The sequence below is a fragment of the Mustela nigripes genome, chromosome 2, assembly GCF_022355385.1.
Source record: "Mustela nigripes isolate SB6536 chromosome 2, MUSNIG.SB6536, whole genome shotgun sequence".
Lineage (NCBI taxonomy): Eukaryota > Metazoa > Chordata > Mammalia > Carnivora > Mustelidae > Mustela > Mustela nigripes.
Genome location: NC_081558.1, coordinates 6,401,621 through 6,418,790, shown reverse-complemented (window position 1 = coordinate 6,418,790; position 17,170 = coordinate 6,401,621). Strand labels below are relative to the sequence as shown.

At 39.8% G+C, this 17,170-nt stretch overlaps 1 protein-coding gene across 1 annotated transcript; it reads left to right on the top strand.

Moving 5' to 3' along the window:
• The first annotated feature begins 15,651 nt into the window (after nt 1–15,651).
• LOC132010928 (olfactory receptor 1M1) lies at nt 15,652–16,593 on the top strand. Its single transcript, XM_059388924.1, has one exon. The coding sequence runs from the start codon at nt 15,652–15,654 to the stop codon at nt 16,591–16,593; it is 942 nt and encodes a 313-aa protein (XP_059244907.1).
• The last annotated feature ends 577 nt before the right edge of the window (nt 16,594–17,170 follow it).

Below are 17,170 nucleotides of genomic sequence, written 5' to 3'. Positions count from 1 at the left end.
GCACAGGCAGAGTGGCAGGCAGAGACAGAGAGAGAAGCAGGCTCCCTGCCGAGCAAGGAGCCCGATGTGGGACTCGATCCCAGGACGCCGGGATCATGACCTGAGCAGAAGGCAGCTGCTTAACCAACTGAGCCACCCAGGTGTCCCAGAAGGTTTTTATTTTTTTGGAGACACACAGAAATCATACAATGTATGGAATTTTCCCTGAAAGAATTCCTATTAAGAGATCAAAGTAGGTTTTTCATAGACAGCTTTTGTGAAGTAATGTTCCCTCTATCCCTATACTTTGAATCATTTTGATCAGGAACAGATGCTATATTTTGTCAAATGCTTTTTCTGCATCAATTGAGAGGACCATGTGTTTCTTCTGTCTTTTCTTACTGATTTGTTTCATCACATTGATTGATTTGTGAATGTTGAACTGCCCCTGCATCCCATGGATAAATCCCACATGGTCATGATGGATAATCTTTTTAATGTACTGTTGGACCCTATTAGCTAGGATCTTGTTGAGAATCTTGGCATCCATATTTATCAGAGGTATTGGTCTGAAATTCTCCTTTTTGGTGGGGTCTTTGCCTGGTTTGGGGACCAGGGTAATGCTGGCTTCATAAGAAGAGTCTGGAAATTTGCCTTCTGCTTCAATTTTTTGAAACGGTTTCAGGAGAATAGGTATTATTTCTTCTTTTAATGTTTGGTAGAATTCTCCAGGGAAGCTGTCAGGTCCTGGGCTCTTGTTTTTTGGGAGGTTTTTGATCACTGCTTCAATCTCGTTACTAGATATTGGTCTATTTCTTCCTGATTCAGTTTTGGAAGTTCATAGGTTTCCAGGAATGCATCCATGTCATCTAGGTTGCTTAACTTACTGGCATGTAACTGTTGATAATAATTTCTGATGATTATTTCCTTGGTGTTAGTCATGATCTCTCCCTTTTCATTCATAATTTTGTTAATTTGGGTCCTCTCACTTTTCTTTTGGATTAGTTTGGCCAATGGTTAATCAATCTTATTGATTCTTTCAAAAGACCACCTTCTAGATTCGTTGATGTGTTCTACTGTATCTCTAGTTTCTATCTCATTGATCTCTGCTCTAATCTCGATTATTTCCCTTTTTGTGTGTAGGGTTGGCGAATATCACCCTTAATGGGGAAAAGCTGACAAAGTTCCCTTTGAGATCAGGAGCACACAAGGATGCCTATTCTCGCCCCTCTTGTTCAACACAGTACTAGAAGTCCTAGCAACAGCAATCAGACAACAAAAAGAGATAAAAGGCATTCACATTGGCAGTGAAGAAGTCAAACTCTCTCTTTCCAGATGACACAATACTTTACATGGAAAACCCAAAAGACTTCACCCCCAAATTACTAGAACTCATACAGCAATTCAGTAATGTGGCAGGATACAAAATCAATGTGCAGAAATCAGTTGCTTTCTTATACACTCATAATGAAAATACAGAAAGGGAAATAAGAGAATCAATTCTATTTACTACAGCACAAAGAACCATAAGATACTTGGGAATAAATCTAACCAAAGAGGTAAAGGATCAGTACTCAAGGAACTACAGAACACTCATGAGAGAAATTGAAGAAGACACAAAAAGATGGAAAAGCATTCCATGCTCACGGATCAGAAGAATAAACATTGTTAAAATGTCTATACTGCCTAGAGCAATCTATACTTTCAATGCCATTCTGATCAAAATTCCACCAGCATTTTTCAAAGCGCCGGAGCAAGCAAACCTAAAATTTTTTATGGAATCAGAAGAGAACCCGAATTGCTAAGAAAATGTTGAAAAAGAAAAACAAAACTGGGGGCATCACGTTGCCTGATTTTTAAGCTATACTACTAAGCTGTGATCACCAAGACAGCATGGTGCTGGCACAAAAACAGACACATAGACCAGTGAAACAGAGTAGAGAGCCCAGATATGGACCCTCAACCTTATGGTCAAATAATCTTTGGCAAAGCAGGAAAAAAGATACAGTGGAAAAAAGTCTTTTCAATAAATGGTGCTGGGAAAATTGAACAGCTATGTGTAGAAGAATGAAACTCGACCATTCTCTTACACAATACAAAAATATAAACTCGAAATGGACAAAAGATCTCAACGTGAGGGAGGAATCTATCAAAATCCTAGAGGAGAACATAGGCAGTAACCTCTTTGACTTCAGCCACAGCAACTTCTTTCAAGATATGTCTCCAAAGGCAAAGGAAGCAAAAGCAAAAATGAACTTTTGGGACTTCATCAAGATCAAAAGCTTCTGCACAGCAAAGGAAACAATCAACAAAACAAAGAGGCAACCCACAGAATGGGAGAAGATACACGCAAATGACAGTACAAAGGGCTGATGTCAAGATCTATAAAGAACTCCTCAAACTCAACACACACAAAACAGATAGTCACGTCAAAAAATGGGCAGAATACATGAACAGACACTATCCAAAGAAGACATACAAATGGCTAACAGACACATGAAAAAATGTTCATCATCATTAGCCATGAGAGAGATTCAAATAAAAAAACCACATTGAGATACCATCTTATACTAGTTACAATAACCAGAATTAACAAGACAGGAAACAACGTGTTTTGGAGAGGATGTGGAGAAAGGAGAACCCTCTTACACTGTTGGTGGGAATGCAAGTTGCTACAGCCACTTTGGAAAACAGTGTGGAGATTCCTTAAGAAATTAAAAATAGAGCTTTCCTATGACCCTTCAATTGCACTACTGGGTATTTACCCCAAAGATACAGATGTAGTGAAAAGAAGGGCCATCTGTACCCCAACGTTCATAGCAGCAATGGTCACAGTCACCAAACTGTGGAAAGAACCAAGATGCCCTTCAACAGACAGATGGATAAAGAAGATATGGTCCATCTATACAATGGAATATTATGCCTCTATCAGAAAGGATGAATACCCATCTTTTGTATCAACATGGATGTGACCTGAGGAGATTATGGTAAGTGAAATAAGTCAAGCAGAGAAAGTCAATTATCATATGATTTCACTTACTTGTGGAGCATAAGGAATAGCACGGAGGACAAGGGGAGATGGAGAGCAGAAGTGAGTTGGGGAAGTCAGAGGGGGAAATGAACCATGAGAGACTGTGGGCTCTGAGAAACAAATTGAGGGTTTTGGAGGGGAGGAGGGGGCGTTGGGTGAGCATGGTGGTGGGTATTATGGAGGGCACATATTGCATGGAGCACTGGGTGTGGTGCATAAACAATGAATTCTGGAACACTGAAAATAAATTCTTTAAAAAGGTCCAAGTAGGTAGAGTACCTATGAAACAAGACTCTGAATTGATAAGAATTGAAACTAAGTGATGAATACATGGGGTTTCAAGCTGAGGCATGAGAAAAATTGCCCATTTTGTTGGTAAAATATGGTGGAATGTTGCCAGTTTCATATGACTCAGCCTAGTGCTATGTTCTCTACTTTTGTCTATGGTTGGGTGATTTCTATAATTAAAGGCTTTTAAAAGCTGTTGCTTAATGTATCAGTTGGTTCCATGGGTGTTTATTGACTCATGACCCAATAATCCGGCAGTGACCTCATAAAACTGAATTCCTAAAAATTCAAAAGTAGAGACTCCCACTGATGTCACCCTGGGACCAATACTCAGAGCAAGGATCTGGTTGCAGACCCATTCAACTAGCCTCTATCTTTGTGTGTGCCCATCAGGTAAGATTCTACTTTCTCCATCAGCAGAACTAAAGGAAGTCATGGTATCTTTACAGAAAGGCCCTCTTGAGGGTAAATGGGACTGGATGCAGCCTTTGTTTCTCAGTGTGACATCACTGGGGGAATGCAGGGAGATGTTTCTTGGTTCTTGAGCTGGTGAGGAACTCTGGCTTCAAAGAAGAGTAAATACTTCCTCTAGGAGAAGCCCTTGACCTTGGGGAGACGGAGTTTAGGAGGGTTTGCTCCCTGAGGAGAGGGTGAAGAACACTTTGGGAAACCTACAACTTGCAGCAAGTTGCCTTCTGAAGACCTCACATAGTAAATACAGGCTTCTTGCTGCCATGTCCCAGCCCCCATAGGAAACAACTATTCAGGGAATAGAAGTGAAATTGGACAATTTGTCTAACAAGGAGCCTTGGGAATTGACTTCTTATTGGCCCAGAACTTGTAAATATTCCCTCTGTTCTTATAATTCATCCCCACCCTAGCTTTTCTTCTTTAGGCCAGGTGGATACCTACCTGTGCTTCTATGAGGCATCGTCTGTCCCCAAGATATAACCTCATCATTCTTGTACTTTGTGGAAGCAGAGTAGCATCTTTATTGACCATCACCAGGGAGGAAACTGAGTGAAGTTTGCTTCAGTGATAATGTCAAGAAGAGATAAGATAGTAAGTGGACTTGGAAGGTGAGAGAGTGAGAGAGAACAGGAGAGAGAGAAGAGAGAGAGAGAGGAGAAAGTTTGAGAACAATTAGAGAGAATGCAGGCAGCAGAAAGAGAATAGACAGTGTTCTCAGAGAGCTGGGTGGTTCTATTGGGCTCAAGTTAGCATCTAGGTCTCAGGCCTGAATCGAGTGGTGGCTCATGAGTCTGTTCAACATAGTCTTGCTATGATACTAGCAAGCCCTTTCCAAAGTCCAGAATTTGCAGCATAATCTTGTTCTTATTAATCTATAAAGTTTATTTTAAAAATTACTCAGAAACATGTATACACTCCAATGACATATTCTTACTGTATTAAATTTTACATTTTTTAAAATCTTTTAAAAGCTTTTATTTATTTTTTTAAAATTTTTTATTTCTTTTCAGCGTAACAGTATTCATTGTTTTTCATACCACACCCAACATTTTGATCACCAGTTTGAGAAATTACCTTCATGAGTAGATGCATTTTATAAAGCTGAGGCTTTTTATAATTCTAGGGGCAATTGTAATTTCCTCACTAAGCATCCAACTTTTTCAAATATTAAGGGCCTTTAAAGCTAAGATTTGCTGGAACTTTATAATTAAAAGTAAATCTCCAAGATTTACTCTTCTCTCTCTAAGAAGAGAGACAACTTCTAACATTTGGTTTCTGTCATTAAAGTAATATTTAATTTTTATTTGCTTATAGATTTTATTAGTTTGAGGCCAATTTTATTAAAAAATTATTTATCATTTTGAAGTCCTAAAGATAGCATTTTGTCAATTTAAATTTTCAGTTTTCTGGTTAAGTATACTTCAGATATAAAAGGTATCAAACTGACCAAAAATACCTTGGAGCTGTTGCTACATAGACAGTGTGTACTTTTAAAGGATTCTCTGCATTTTGACTTATATTATCTGATCAAATATTAATTTTTTAAAATTGTCAAAAGTTAGATATTGCATTAAGAATCCATCCCAAAAGTGAATCATGAATCTTGACAGACAGTGGTTCAAAGTAATCATTTCATTTATTTTAATATACAGGTTTGATTGTAAAAATATTTGCTATATGACTAATGTTCTCCCTATCATTTAAGAGTATGTTATGTGTACTGATACACAACATTTTTTTTTCAAAATTTAGGTTAAACTGGTAACTCAAAAAAGGCATTAAACGACTATTTAAAACTAAATTGAAACTTTCCTCTTATATGAACATTTATCCTGTCATTTGTGTTAATTAAAAAAATCAGTCATTGAAACTCTTGAGTTTTCAAATTCAGTAGCTAAATGATAACTATGTTTCTTTAGATGAACAATTCTTTGAACTGGAGACATTAAGTATAAGGAGTCTTCCTTCTTCTGCAACAAGCTGGGACCACAGTCTTAGTATCTGGTCCTGTTTTTCCAATTTCCCTTCAGTATCTCAAAGAAGAAAGTGTTTCTACCAGGCTGTGTTGGCATAAGTTCAAGTTATTTCCATCACTGAGTCTCTGAAGTCATTGAGATTCCTGATCTTTCCTGCTGAGAAACCATGGATACCAAGCTCTAGGGTTCTGTGTGAGATGGGAATTGTGTTTCTTTGAGTAGAGCATCATCAAGATGATTAGGGAGCATGTGAGTATCCCAGTTCCAGAGACTTAAACTTCTCCCAAGAGTTGTGGAAAAACCTGGAGTGATGGAGGAAGTGAGTGGGAATTCGGTGGGAGATGGTAAGGGGGTTATGGAACTTCAGGAAGAAAGCATGCAGAAGGGCAGCATGGCTCAGTGGAAGGGCTATGAGTTTGGGACTCAGGCAGACATCCAGTGGCAGCTCAGCATTTAATGACTGTGGAAGTTACACATCCTTTCCTCATTTGGGGCCTCAATCGTCTTACTTGTAGAAGGGGCATTGTGATCCCTTCATCACAGTTTGTTGTTAGGATAACATGCCATATATGTACTATCTCTATTATAGTGCTTGGCACATCCTAGGATTCATTAATATGAAATGTGAAAAAGGATGGAGACAGGGCGCCTGGGTGGTTCAGTAGGTTAAGCCACTGCCTTCAGCTCAGGTCATGATCTCAGGGTCCTGGGATTGAGTCCTGCATCGGGCTCTCTGCTCAGTGGGGAGCCTGCTTCTCTCTCTCTCTCTCTCTCTCTCTCTCTCTCTCTCTCTCTCTGCCTGCCTCTCCGTCTACTTGTGAACTCTCTCTGTCAAATAAATAAATAAAAATCTTAAAAAAAAAAAAAAAGGATGGAGACAGGAAATGACAGGAAAGGATGCATCATATGAAGATTGGCAAGTTGTCCCCTCCCCCAAATCTGGGGTAAAACACAATTTTAGGAGGGCAGTAGTAAGTAGAGCAAGACACGCAGATTTGCAGTAGAATCAGGATATTTTTCTCACATGAAGGTAAACATGTGGGTTTTGTTCAGTGGACAACAGTGGCTCACGAAGTCTTTGTGTAAATGGCAGACTTGCCAACAATCACTGCCTGATTCAGCTGCATTTCCTGAGAATTCTTAGAAATTCTCAGGGTAACTTTCTATTATGTCCATTCCTCATAATTTGATAAATGCCTCTTGAGTCTGTTTCCCTTCTTGAACTTTGAATTTATCAGTTCACTCCAGATTCTTGAAATTGTAGAGATGAAGAATACACATGCTAGATTCAGACTGCTTGGCTTAGTTCGGCCACCTGCTGTCTGTGAGGTACCGTTTGATTTTATTAATGTCCTTGTCTCTCCATTTGCTTATATGTTACACGGTTCCTTATGTTTTCTTATATGTTACCTTCTATGAAGTGGGACAAAGCTCAGTGGGTTGTTGCGAGTAGCAAATTGGCAAAGAACTTAGGGCAGTACCTGTTGTTACAGAAGGCACTCAGTATAAAAGGGAATTATTATTTATTCATGCAAATATTGAACAGTAGTGTTTATGCCTTGTGTATCCCGTATAGGATGCTGGTCACAAAACCAAGCAAAGACATACAATCCCTGCTCTCAAGTGTCTGGAGGACAGGGTCTGTGTCATTTCATGTCTTTGTCCCCGCCACTTAGCCCAAATCCTGGTATATGGCAACCATCAGTAATTGTTCATGGAATAAATGAGTGGACGAATGGAAAAGTGAATAAAAGTGTTATAAACAGGGTACCTGGGTGGCTCAGTGGGTTAAAGCCTCTGCCTTCGGCTCAGATCATGATCTCTGGGTCCTGGGATTGAGCCCCGCATTGGGCTCTCTGCTCAGCAGGGAGCCTGCTTCTTCCTCTCTCTCTCTCTCTCTCTCTGCCTGCCTCTCCACCTACTTGTGATCTCTGTCAAATAAGTAAATAAATAAATAAATAATCTTTAAAAAATAAAATAAAATTAAAGTGTTATAGACAGGGGTATACTTCATGAGGATTAATCTGACAGAGATTTCAGAATTCTTTGAAAGAAGGAAAATGGATATACAAAGACTAAGAACTAGGACTTGCCAACCAAGAAGGAATGGGAGACTTGATTTACTCACAAGTAATAGTGGGAGGAGGTAGATGGAAAATGAGTATAGGAATAGAATGTTCAGCTTCTGGAAGTGGTAGCAGCTCATTGATGGATTGCTTTTGGCAGTGGAAGAAATGTTTCAGTCATACTTGTCTAGAGGAATGGTGATCTCATTCACAGAAAGAGAGGCTCTAGAAGAAAATAGACTTCATTTTTTATATAATGAACTTGCCAATGCAGGACAAAAGAGAGATTGCACTGCTTAATATAACCATTTTATTCTGGGTCAGACACTGTAGATAATTTTATATTCATATCTCATTTGATCCTCTAGAAAACCCTGTTCGTTATATAACATTATCATCATTCCCTTTCAAAGAAAGTGAGGTTTACTCAAGTTTACTCAAGGTCACTTAGCTAGTATGTGGTGACCCGTGAATCATATCCAAGTGTGTCTCTTTTCAGAGTCCTTCCTTAACATCTGAAGTGATGTTGCCTCATGTTGGCTGAGACCATGCTGTGATGCTGAGCCCTACCTGGATCCCTTTCCACATGCTACCTCCTTTTAGCTTCTAAGAAAACTCAGAGGTGGGTATTATTTCTCCCAAGTATAAAGATACAGAAAATGAAGTTTAGCAAGGTTAATTGTTACTAGGTTAAGAAGCCAGTGTTTTAATTCTGGTCTGTCTGGATCCAATTATCTGGGAGCTTCCCATTACTCCACACTATTTGTAAAAATTTCCAGGTGGAAATTCTGAGTTTGCAGGCAATAATTCAGGTCTGGGTGTTGGAAGTCTGGAGCTATAAGTCTGAGAATCACCTCTGAGAAGCAGCAGACCTGTGCAAAGAAAGTTTTTAGAAGTGGATCCTAATGGGGATGTAGGACATTTCATTAACACCTGAAATGATATACAACGTTATGTTAAGGTGTATATTTTCCTGGGTGGGAGTTGGAGAGAAAGGGAGGCCTATAGTTTAGCAGAATCCCTAAAGGATTATAGGACCAAAATTGTTGAGGAAAAAAGAGCCAAAGTGAGAATATTTTGAGATCTACTGTCTCAATAAATTTCAAGTATACAATACAGTATTTGTAACTATTTGCACACCAGATCCCCGGATCTTACCCACTTTATAACTACAAGCTTATACCCTTTGACCAGCATCTCCCCATTTCCCCCAAGCCACCATTCTACTGTCTATTTCTATGAGTTTGACTTTTTTAAAATTCCACATATAAATGAAGTCATATAATATTTGTCTTTCTCTGCCTAGAATATTTCACTTAGCATAAAGTCCTCTGGGTTCATGCATGTTGTCACAGATGTCAAGATTTCCTTCTTTCTCATGACTGAATTTTATATATATCCCACAGCTTCTCTATCCATTCCCCTCTGATGGACACTTGCATTGTTTCCATATCTTGGCTATTATGAGTGAATTATGCTGTAACGAACATGGGAGATCTGATACCCATTTGAGATACTGATTTGGTTTCCTTCAGACACATACCCAGAAGAGGGATTGTTGGATCATATGGTGGTTCTATTTTAACTTTTTGAGGAACTTCCACAGTTTTCCATGGTGACCACACCAGTGTACACTTCCACCAAGACTGAACAAGGATTCCCTTTTCTCCATATCATCACCAACAGTTCTTATATACTGTCTTTCTGGTAAAAACCGCCTAAAAGGTGTGAAATGATATCTCAGTGTGATTTTTGTGTTTCTCTGATGATACACCTTTCATGTACCTGGTGGCCATTCTTTATCTCTTCTTTAGAAAAATGTCTGTTCAGGTTCTTTGCCCATTTTTAATCGGATTATTTGCATTTTTGTTATCAGGCAGTATAAATTCCTTATATATTTTGGATACATCCCCCATCAGATACATGGTTTGCAAATGTCTTCTCCCATTCCACAGGTTGCCCTTTCTCTTTGTTGATCGTTTCCTTTGCTGTTTCAGAAACCTTTTAGTTGGCTGTTATCCCACTTGTTGACTTTTGCTTTTGTTCCCTGTGCCTTTGTTGTCATATAAAAAAAAAAATCATTGCCAAAACTGATGTCAAGGAACTTTCCCTATGTTCTCTTCTGGGAGTTTTATGAATTCAGATCTTACATTTAAGTCTTTAATGTATTTTGAGTTATTTTTTGTGAGTGTTTTAAGATTCCACTTTCATTCTTTTGAATGTGTATAGTCAGTTCCCCCAACATCATTCATTGAAGAGACTATCCTTTCCCCATTGTGTGTTCTAAGCACCCTTGTAAAAGATTAGTTCACTGTTGACACATGAGTTTACTTCTTGGGTCTCTGTTCTGTCCCACAGATCTATGTGTTTTTATGCCAGTATCATACTGTTTGATTACTAGAGCTCTATAATTAGTTGAAATCAGGAAATGTGATGGTTCCAGCTTTGTTCTTTCTCAAGATTGCTTTGGCTTTGGAGGGGGGGAGTCTTTCATGGTTCCATACAAATTTTAAGACTGTGTCGTCTATTTCTACAAAAAACGCCTTTGGAATTTTGATAGGAATTACATCGAATCTGTAGATCACTTTCAGGAGAACGTATGTGTTCACAATGTTAATTATTCTAGTTGATGTAACAGGATATCTTTCCATTTATTTATGTCTTCTTCAATTTCCTTCATCAGCGTTTTAGTTTTTGGCACATGTTAAATTTTGGTTAAATGGATTCCTAAGTGCTTTATTGCTTTGGGTGTGATTATAAATGGGATTGTTTTATTTATTTCTTTTTCAGATAGTTCATTCTTAGTATATAGAAATGCAACTGATTTTTCTGTATTGATTTCATATCAATTCACTTGCAACTTCACTGAGTCATTTGTTAGTTTCAGCTGTTGGGGTGTGTATGTGTGTGTCTAGTTTTTAGGGATTTTTGATATAGAAGATCATGTGCATGTATTTTTTTTCTGATCCCAGTGCGTTATCTTTCTGTGTTTTTTGTTTGTTTGTTTGTCTTTAAGTGGACCCCACACCCAATGCAGGGCTTGAACTCACGACCCTGAGATCAAGAACTGAGCTGAAATCAAGAATCAGACATTTAACCTACTGAGCCACCAGGTGCCCCCTTTCTGTGTTTTCCTGTAGCTTGTCGAACTTCCTTAAAACATGTATTTTGAATTCTTTGTCAGGCAGATCATAGATCTGTATTTATTTTTTTAAAAGAGTTTATTTATTTCTTTGAGAAAGAGAAAGCAAGAGCAATCACAGAGGGAGAGGGAGAAGCAGACTTGCTGCTGACTGAGTGGAGAGCCAGGTGCAGTGCCCAATCCCAGGACTGTGAGATCATGACCTGAGCCGAAAGGAGCTGCCCAACTGACTGAGCCATCCACGCCCTCCATAGATCTGTATTTCTTAAGGGTCAGTTACTAGAAATTATTGTGTCATTTGGCTGTGTCATGTTTTGTTGATTTTTTAACATTCCCTGAAATCATGCATTGATGTTTTCACATTTGAAGTAGCAGTTACATCCTCCAGTCTTTTTCTGACTGGCTTTGCGGGGGAATATCCCTCTGTTAGCCCTTTTAGTGATTCTTGGGCTTTTCAGTGGATTCTTAGACCTTTCCAGTGTATACCCCTGCTTCACACTTCTTGTTCCCAATGGGGAGGGGGCATTCCTGAGACCCTGTTACCTTCTTTTGATCCTGCAAAGCCAGACCAGAGGCTGACAGCCTCCAGTTTTGGTGCCCCGAAATGCTCAAGTTGGTGTGTTTTCTCTCAATTCCTTTGAGTTGGGCTGGTTTTCTACACTTGCTCACTAGCCATCTGCAAATGCCCAGACTTGCCGCCCTTGGGGGCATGCACTGGAAGCCAGTCAGCCATGGCTTGGTGGTGGTCATGGGTGAGGCACTTGGGGCACTAGGAGAGCTGGCAGGAGAGTTGGGAGAGTCTACAGGTGAGAAGCATTGCCAGCAGTGTGCAGGCAGACTTCCGGATGGAATCTGTGGAAGAGTTAGCAGGATCTGGAGCCCTCTGATGCATTGGGAGCCCTGCCTGCTGTGCTCCCAGCCTCTCCCCGGCCTCCTTGAATAGCTCCCTGCATGGGGTAAGAAGGAAGTGGGTCAGCACACAGCACAGCTGGGGGAGTCAAACACTCGCTCACATGCTCTTACTTTACCATGTGGGAAAAATCACGGGCTGAGGGGGTCTTCTTGACACTGAGCTGTGCTGTCTTGAGGAAGTGCAACCATGGCTACCGTGAAGTTGTTCTTCTCACCCTCTTCCGAGTGTCAAATATCAGATTTTCTCCGCTCTAGTTGTGCGCTAGAACTTCTCCACTGGACCCTGGGCTCCGACACGCATCCTCTGGTCGATGGCAAGTTGTCAAACTCAGTGTTCTTTGCAGAGAAGATGGAAAACTGTTCTCCTATCTTCGTGACATTACATAGTAAGTGATCACTAAAGGGAAACGGGATTATGAACTGAGAGAATGAGTTCATGTAATCTGTCTAATTGTGTAGGTCTTCTCTCAGTAGTTTTTTTTTTTTTTTAAGATTTTATTTATTTATTTGACAGAGAGAGATTACAAGTAGGCAGAGAGGCAGGCAGAGAGAGAGGAAGGGAAGCAGGCCCCCCGCTGAGCAGAGAGCCCGATGTGGGACTCAATCCCAGGACCTTGAGATCATGGCCTGAGCCAAAGGCAGCGGCTTAACCCACTGAGCCAGCCAGGCACCCAGGACCTTCAGTAGTTTTAAAGTTTCAAGCTTTCTTTTCCGAATTATGCATTTAAGAATATGAGTGTTCTTCTACATATCAGTTTCCCTACATCTCCTTTGATTAGGTAAGTTTTTTGTTTTTTGGGGGGGTGCCTTTTTTGAGTATAGTTGATACAGTGTTACATTTGTTTCAGGTGGACAATCTAGAGATTCAACTTCTCAACACATTACATTATTCTCACTGCAGGTGTGGCCTCCATCTTTCACCATACGGTGCTATTACATCATTGACTGTGTTCCCTAGGCTGTGCCTTTTATTCCTGGGACTTCATTCATTCCGTTACTGGAAGCCTGTATCTCCCATTCCCTTTCACCTGTTTTGCCCATTCCCCTGCCCCCTCCCTCTGGCGACTTTCAGTTTGTTCTCTGTATTTATAGGTCTGGTTCTTTTTTTTTTTTTTTTTTTACATTTTTATTGAAGTACATTTCACATACTGTAAAATTGACCCTTTAAAACTGTACAGGCTAATGCTTTTTAGAACAATCACAGAACCATTGTGACAAATTAACCTTTATGGCAATCACCACAAATGTTAATTATGGAACCCTCTCAACTCCTTTTTTTTTTTAATTTTTTATTTCTTTTCAGCGTAACAGTATTCATTGTTTTTGAACCACACTCAGTGCTCCATGCAATCCGTGCCCTCTCTAATACCCACCACCTGGTTCCCGCAACCTCCCACCCCCCCCCCACCCCTTCAAAACTCTCAGACTGTTTTTCAGAGTCCATGGTCTCTCATGGTTCACCTCCCCTTCCAATTTTGCTCAACTCCCTTCTCCTCTCCATCTCCCCTTGTCCTCCATGCTATTTGTTATGCTCCACAAATAAGTGAAACCATATGATAATTGACTGTCTCTGCTTGACTGATTTCACTCAGCATAATCTCTTCCAGTTCCGTCCATGTTGCTACAAAAGTTGGGTATTAATCCTTTCTGATGGAGGCATTATACTCCATAGTGTATATGGACCACATCTTCCTTATCCATTTATCCGTTGAAGGGCATCTTAGTTCTTTCCACAGTTTGGCGACCGGCCATTGCTGCTATAAACATTGGGGTACATAAGGCCCTTCTTTTCACTACATCCGTATCTTTGGGGTAAATACCTAGTAGTGCAATTGCAGGGACATAGGGAAGCTCTATTTTTAATTTCTTGAGGAATCTCCACACTGTTCTCCAAAGTGGCTGCACCAACTTGCATTCCCAAGTAGGTCTGATTCTGCTTTTTGTTTGTTCATTTGTTTTTTTAGATTCTGCACAGGAGTGAAATCATACAGCATTTACCTTTCTCTGTCTTATTTCGCTTAGCCTTATACCCTCTAGGTCCACCCATGTTGTTGTAAGTGACAAGATCTCATCTTTTTAAAAGGCTGCTTAATATTACATTGTGCATATCTATATCTATGTATTACATAGATATATGATAAATAAATAGATAAATAGATAGATAGATGATAGGTTTTTTAAAAAAGTATAAATATTCCTGGTTTCAATGATGCATACATTATTTTTAAATGTCCTTTTAATAGCTCCGAAAATATAGGAACAGGCTGATTATCTTTTACTAACGATTTCTAATTTGACTACATTATGATCAGAAAACATGATCTGTTTGGCTTGTACTCTTTGGTATTAACATTTGCTTTGTGGCCTGATTCTATACCCTTAGCAAAATTTTGCATGCTCCCACCCCCAGTCTCTCAACTACTAAAAAAAGATATGATAAAATCTTCTAATATGATGTGCTTTATCATCTTTTCCTTACAGTTCTATTAGTTTTTTCTTTATATATTATAAGCTTTGTGCTATTAAATGCATATTAGTTATTTTATGTATTATATATATAATATATAATATATCAGTTATTAGCTGCTTTTTTTTCGGGTCAGTTTTCCTTTTATTATGATATATTGACTTTCCTCATCCTTTTGGATGCCTTTGCCTTAAGTATGCCTCATCTGATATCAACATGCTGTCTGTCCCCCACTTGCTTCAGCTGCACATGTCCTGAATAAGCTGTTCGTCTTCATCTTGGTTAGTATTTCTTGATATACCCACATTGTTTCCTGATGGTCAAACTTTCTACATCATTATAGGTTACATGAGATAATAGAATTTTGCTCCTTTGTCCAATCTGCGACTCTCTGTTTTTAAAGATTAAAGCCATTTAAACATTTGTTATAATTACCCATATATTTTGTGATTTTTCTTTGCTTCTTTATAGTTCCTTTCCTGACTTAAAATGGTTTGACCAAAATCTCTTGAGTTCTTTTACTCCCCTATTGCAATTTATACATTATAAATACTGTATCCATTATTTTAGTGGTTACATTTAAACTTAAGTCATGTGGAAAGTCCAAAATACCCAACATTCTTGTTCTCCTGCAACTCAAGGCAAGAACCTTTCAACACTTATTCTAATTCCTCTTTTGTAGTACATTTAATTTTTCCCTAGTATCTTACTCCATCTTGTTTATGTGGTACTATTATTATTAGTTTAAAACTCAGTGGTTTTTTTTTTAATTTTTTTTCTACATATAAAAAAGTTACTTGGCTCTTCATTGCTTCCTGGATATTGCTTTTTTTTTAATGTATTTTTTATTTTCAGCATGACAGTATTCATTATTTTTGTACCACACCCAGTGCTCCTTGCAATCCATGCCCTCTATAATACCCACCACCCGGTACCCTGGCCCCCCACCCCCCACCCCTTCAAAACCCTCAGATTGTTTTTCAGAGTCCATAGTCTCTCATGATACTGCTTATTTTTAATTCAATTTGTTTTATCCTGAAGTAAATCCCTTAATTTTTTTCAGTAAGTTTTCATGCATAGTGAACTCTCTCAACAGTTTTCTGAAATGGGAATCTTCATGGGAGGGTCCTACGACTAAACCTTGACATATGAGTTGCTGTAAACACTTCATCAATAGTTCAATATGGAACCTGTATATAAACAGATGTTATTCTTAGTCCAGATGGGAAATGGGTTATAATCTCATCTGATCTTCCAGAACCATCTCTGTAGTTTTCCTGGAATATCATCTTTTCAATACTTCCAGAGGAATATTACCCATGGAACCAAGGAACCAAACCAGTGCATCTGAATTCATCCTCCTGGGACTTTCAGAAAGTCCAGAGCAGGAGACCCTCCTCTTTGCTCTGTTTCTGTGCATGTATATGGTCACCGTAGTGGGAAACCTGCTCATCATCCTGGCCATCAGCTCAGACTCCCACCTCCATACTCCCATGTACTTCCTCCTGGCCAATCTCTCCTTGGTTGATTTCTGTCTGGCCACTGACACAGTCCCCAAGATGTTGGTGAACATCCAAATCAGTAGCAAGTCAATCTCCTATCCCTGCTGCCTGACCCAGATGTACTTTTTCCATTTCTTTGGCATTATGGACAGTGTTTTAATTGCTGTGATGGCTTATGACAGGTTTGTGGCTATATGTCACCCCTTACACTACACCACCATCATGAGCCCACGCCTCTGTGGCCTGCTGGTTGGTGGCCCGTGGATGTTTTCCTGTGTCATCTCCCTCATCCATATCCTCCTGATGGCCCGTCTGGTTTTCTGTGGGAGCAATGAGTTGCCCCACTTCTTCTGTGACCTCACTCCCCTTCTCAGGCTTTCTTGCACTGACACCTCTGTGAACAAGATCTTTGTACTCATCGTGGCTGGGATGGTGATAGCCACACCTTTCATCTGCATCCTGGCCTCCTATGTTCACATCATTGTGGCCATCATGAAGGTCCCCTCTGCAGGGGGCAGGAAGAAAGCCTTTTCCACCTGCAGCTCCCATCTGTCTGTGGTTGCTCTCTTCTATGGGACCACCATTGGGGTCTATTTGTGTCCTTCCTCTGTGCGCACAGCTGTGAAGGAGAAAGCCTCTGCTGTGATGTACACTGCGGTCACCCCCATGTTGAACCCCTTTATCTACAGCCTGAGGAACCGGGATCTAAAAGGAGGCCTGAGGAAGCTTGTCAACAGAAAAATTACTTCATCTTCCTGACCACAAGGACACTTGGACACTTCCAGGAAGTAGGATCTCGACATCTAGGATCTTGGGCTAACAAATGGAATGGCATGGTTTGGGAGAGTAGCCATGTTGGATTTTGAGTTGAAGATGTTTAAAAGGAAATCTGGCCTTGTAACTATTTTCTCAATTACTTGGACCAGTAAGGGTCCTTTGCTGTCTTCCCAAAAAGATCAGTCTAGTTTCTGCCAGATTGGATTTATCCTGGTTCAAAACCCAGTTAGCTCTGAACAAATATTTATGGCGTTCATGTTCTGGGCTTGCTGTGAGTGCTGGCCATGGAATGGTGAGCAGGAGACACAAGGTCCCTACTGTGCAGAGTTTATAGTTGAATGTGGGAAAAGATACTGGACACTAATTTTAATAGAATGAACTATGCACATGAGGGCAAGGATAGGATAGAGTAGAACCCCCTACAGAATCTGGAAGGGGGATTCCAGGAAGGTTTTCTGGGAGAGATGATCCTAAACCTCCAAGGATAAGACGATGTTTTCTCAGGCAAATATGAGGAGAAAGAGGATCAGAAAAAGAAAAAAAAAAATACAGTATGTGC

Coding starts and splice junctions, on each gene's coding strand:
- LOC132010928 (XM_059388924.1), top strand. CDS start 15,652: ATGGAACCAAGGAACCAAACCAGTGCATCTGAATTCATCCTCCTGGGA.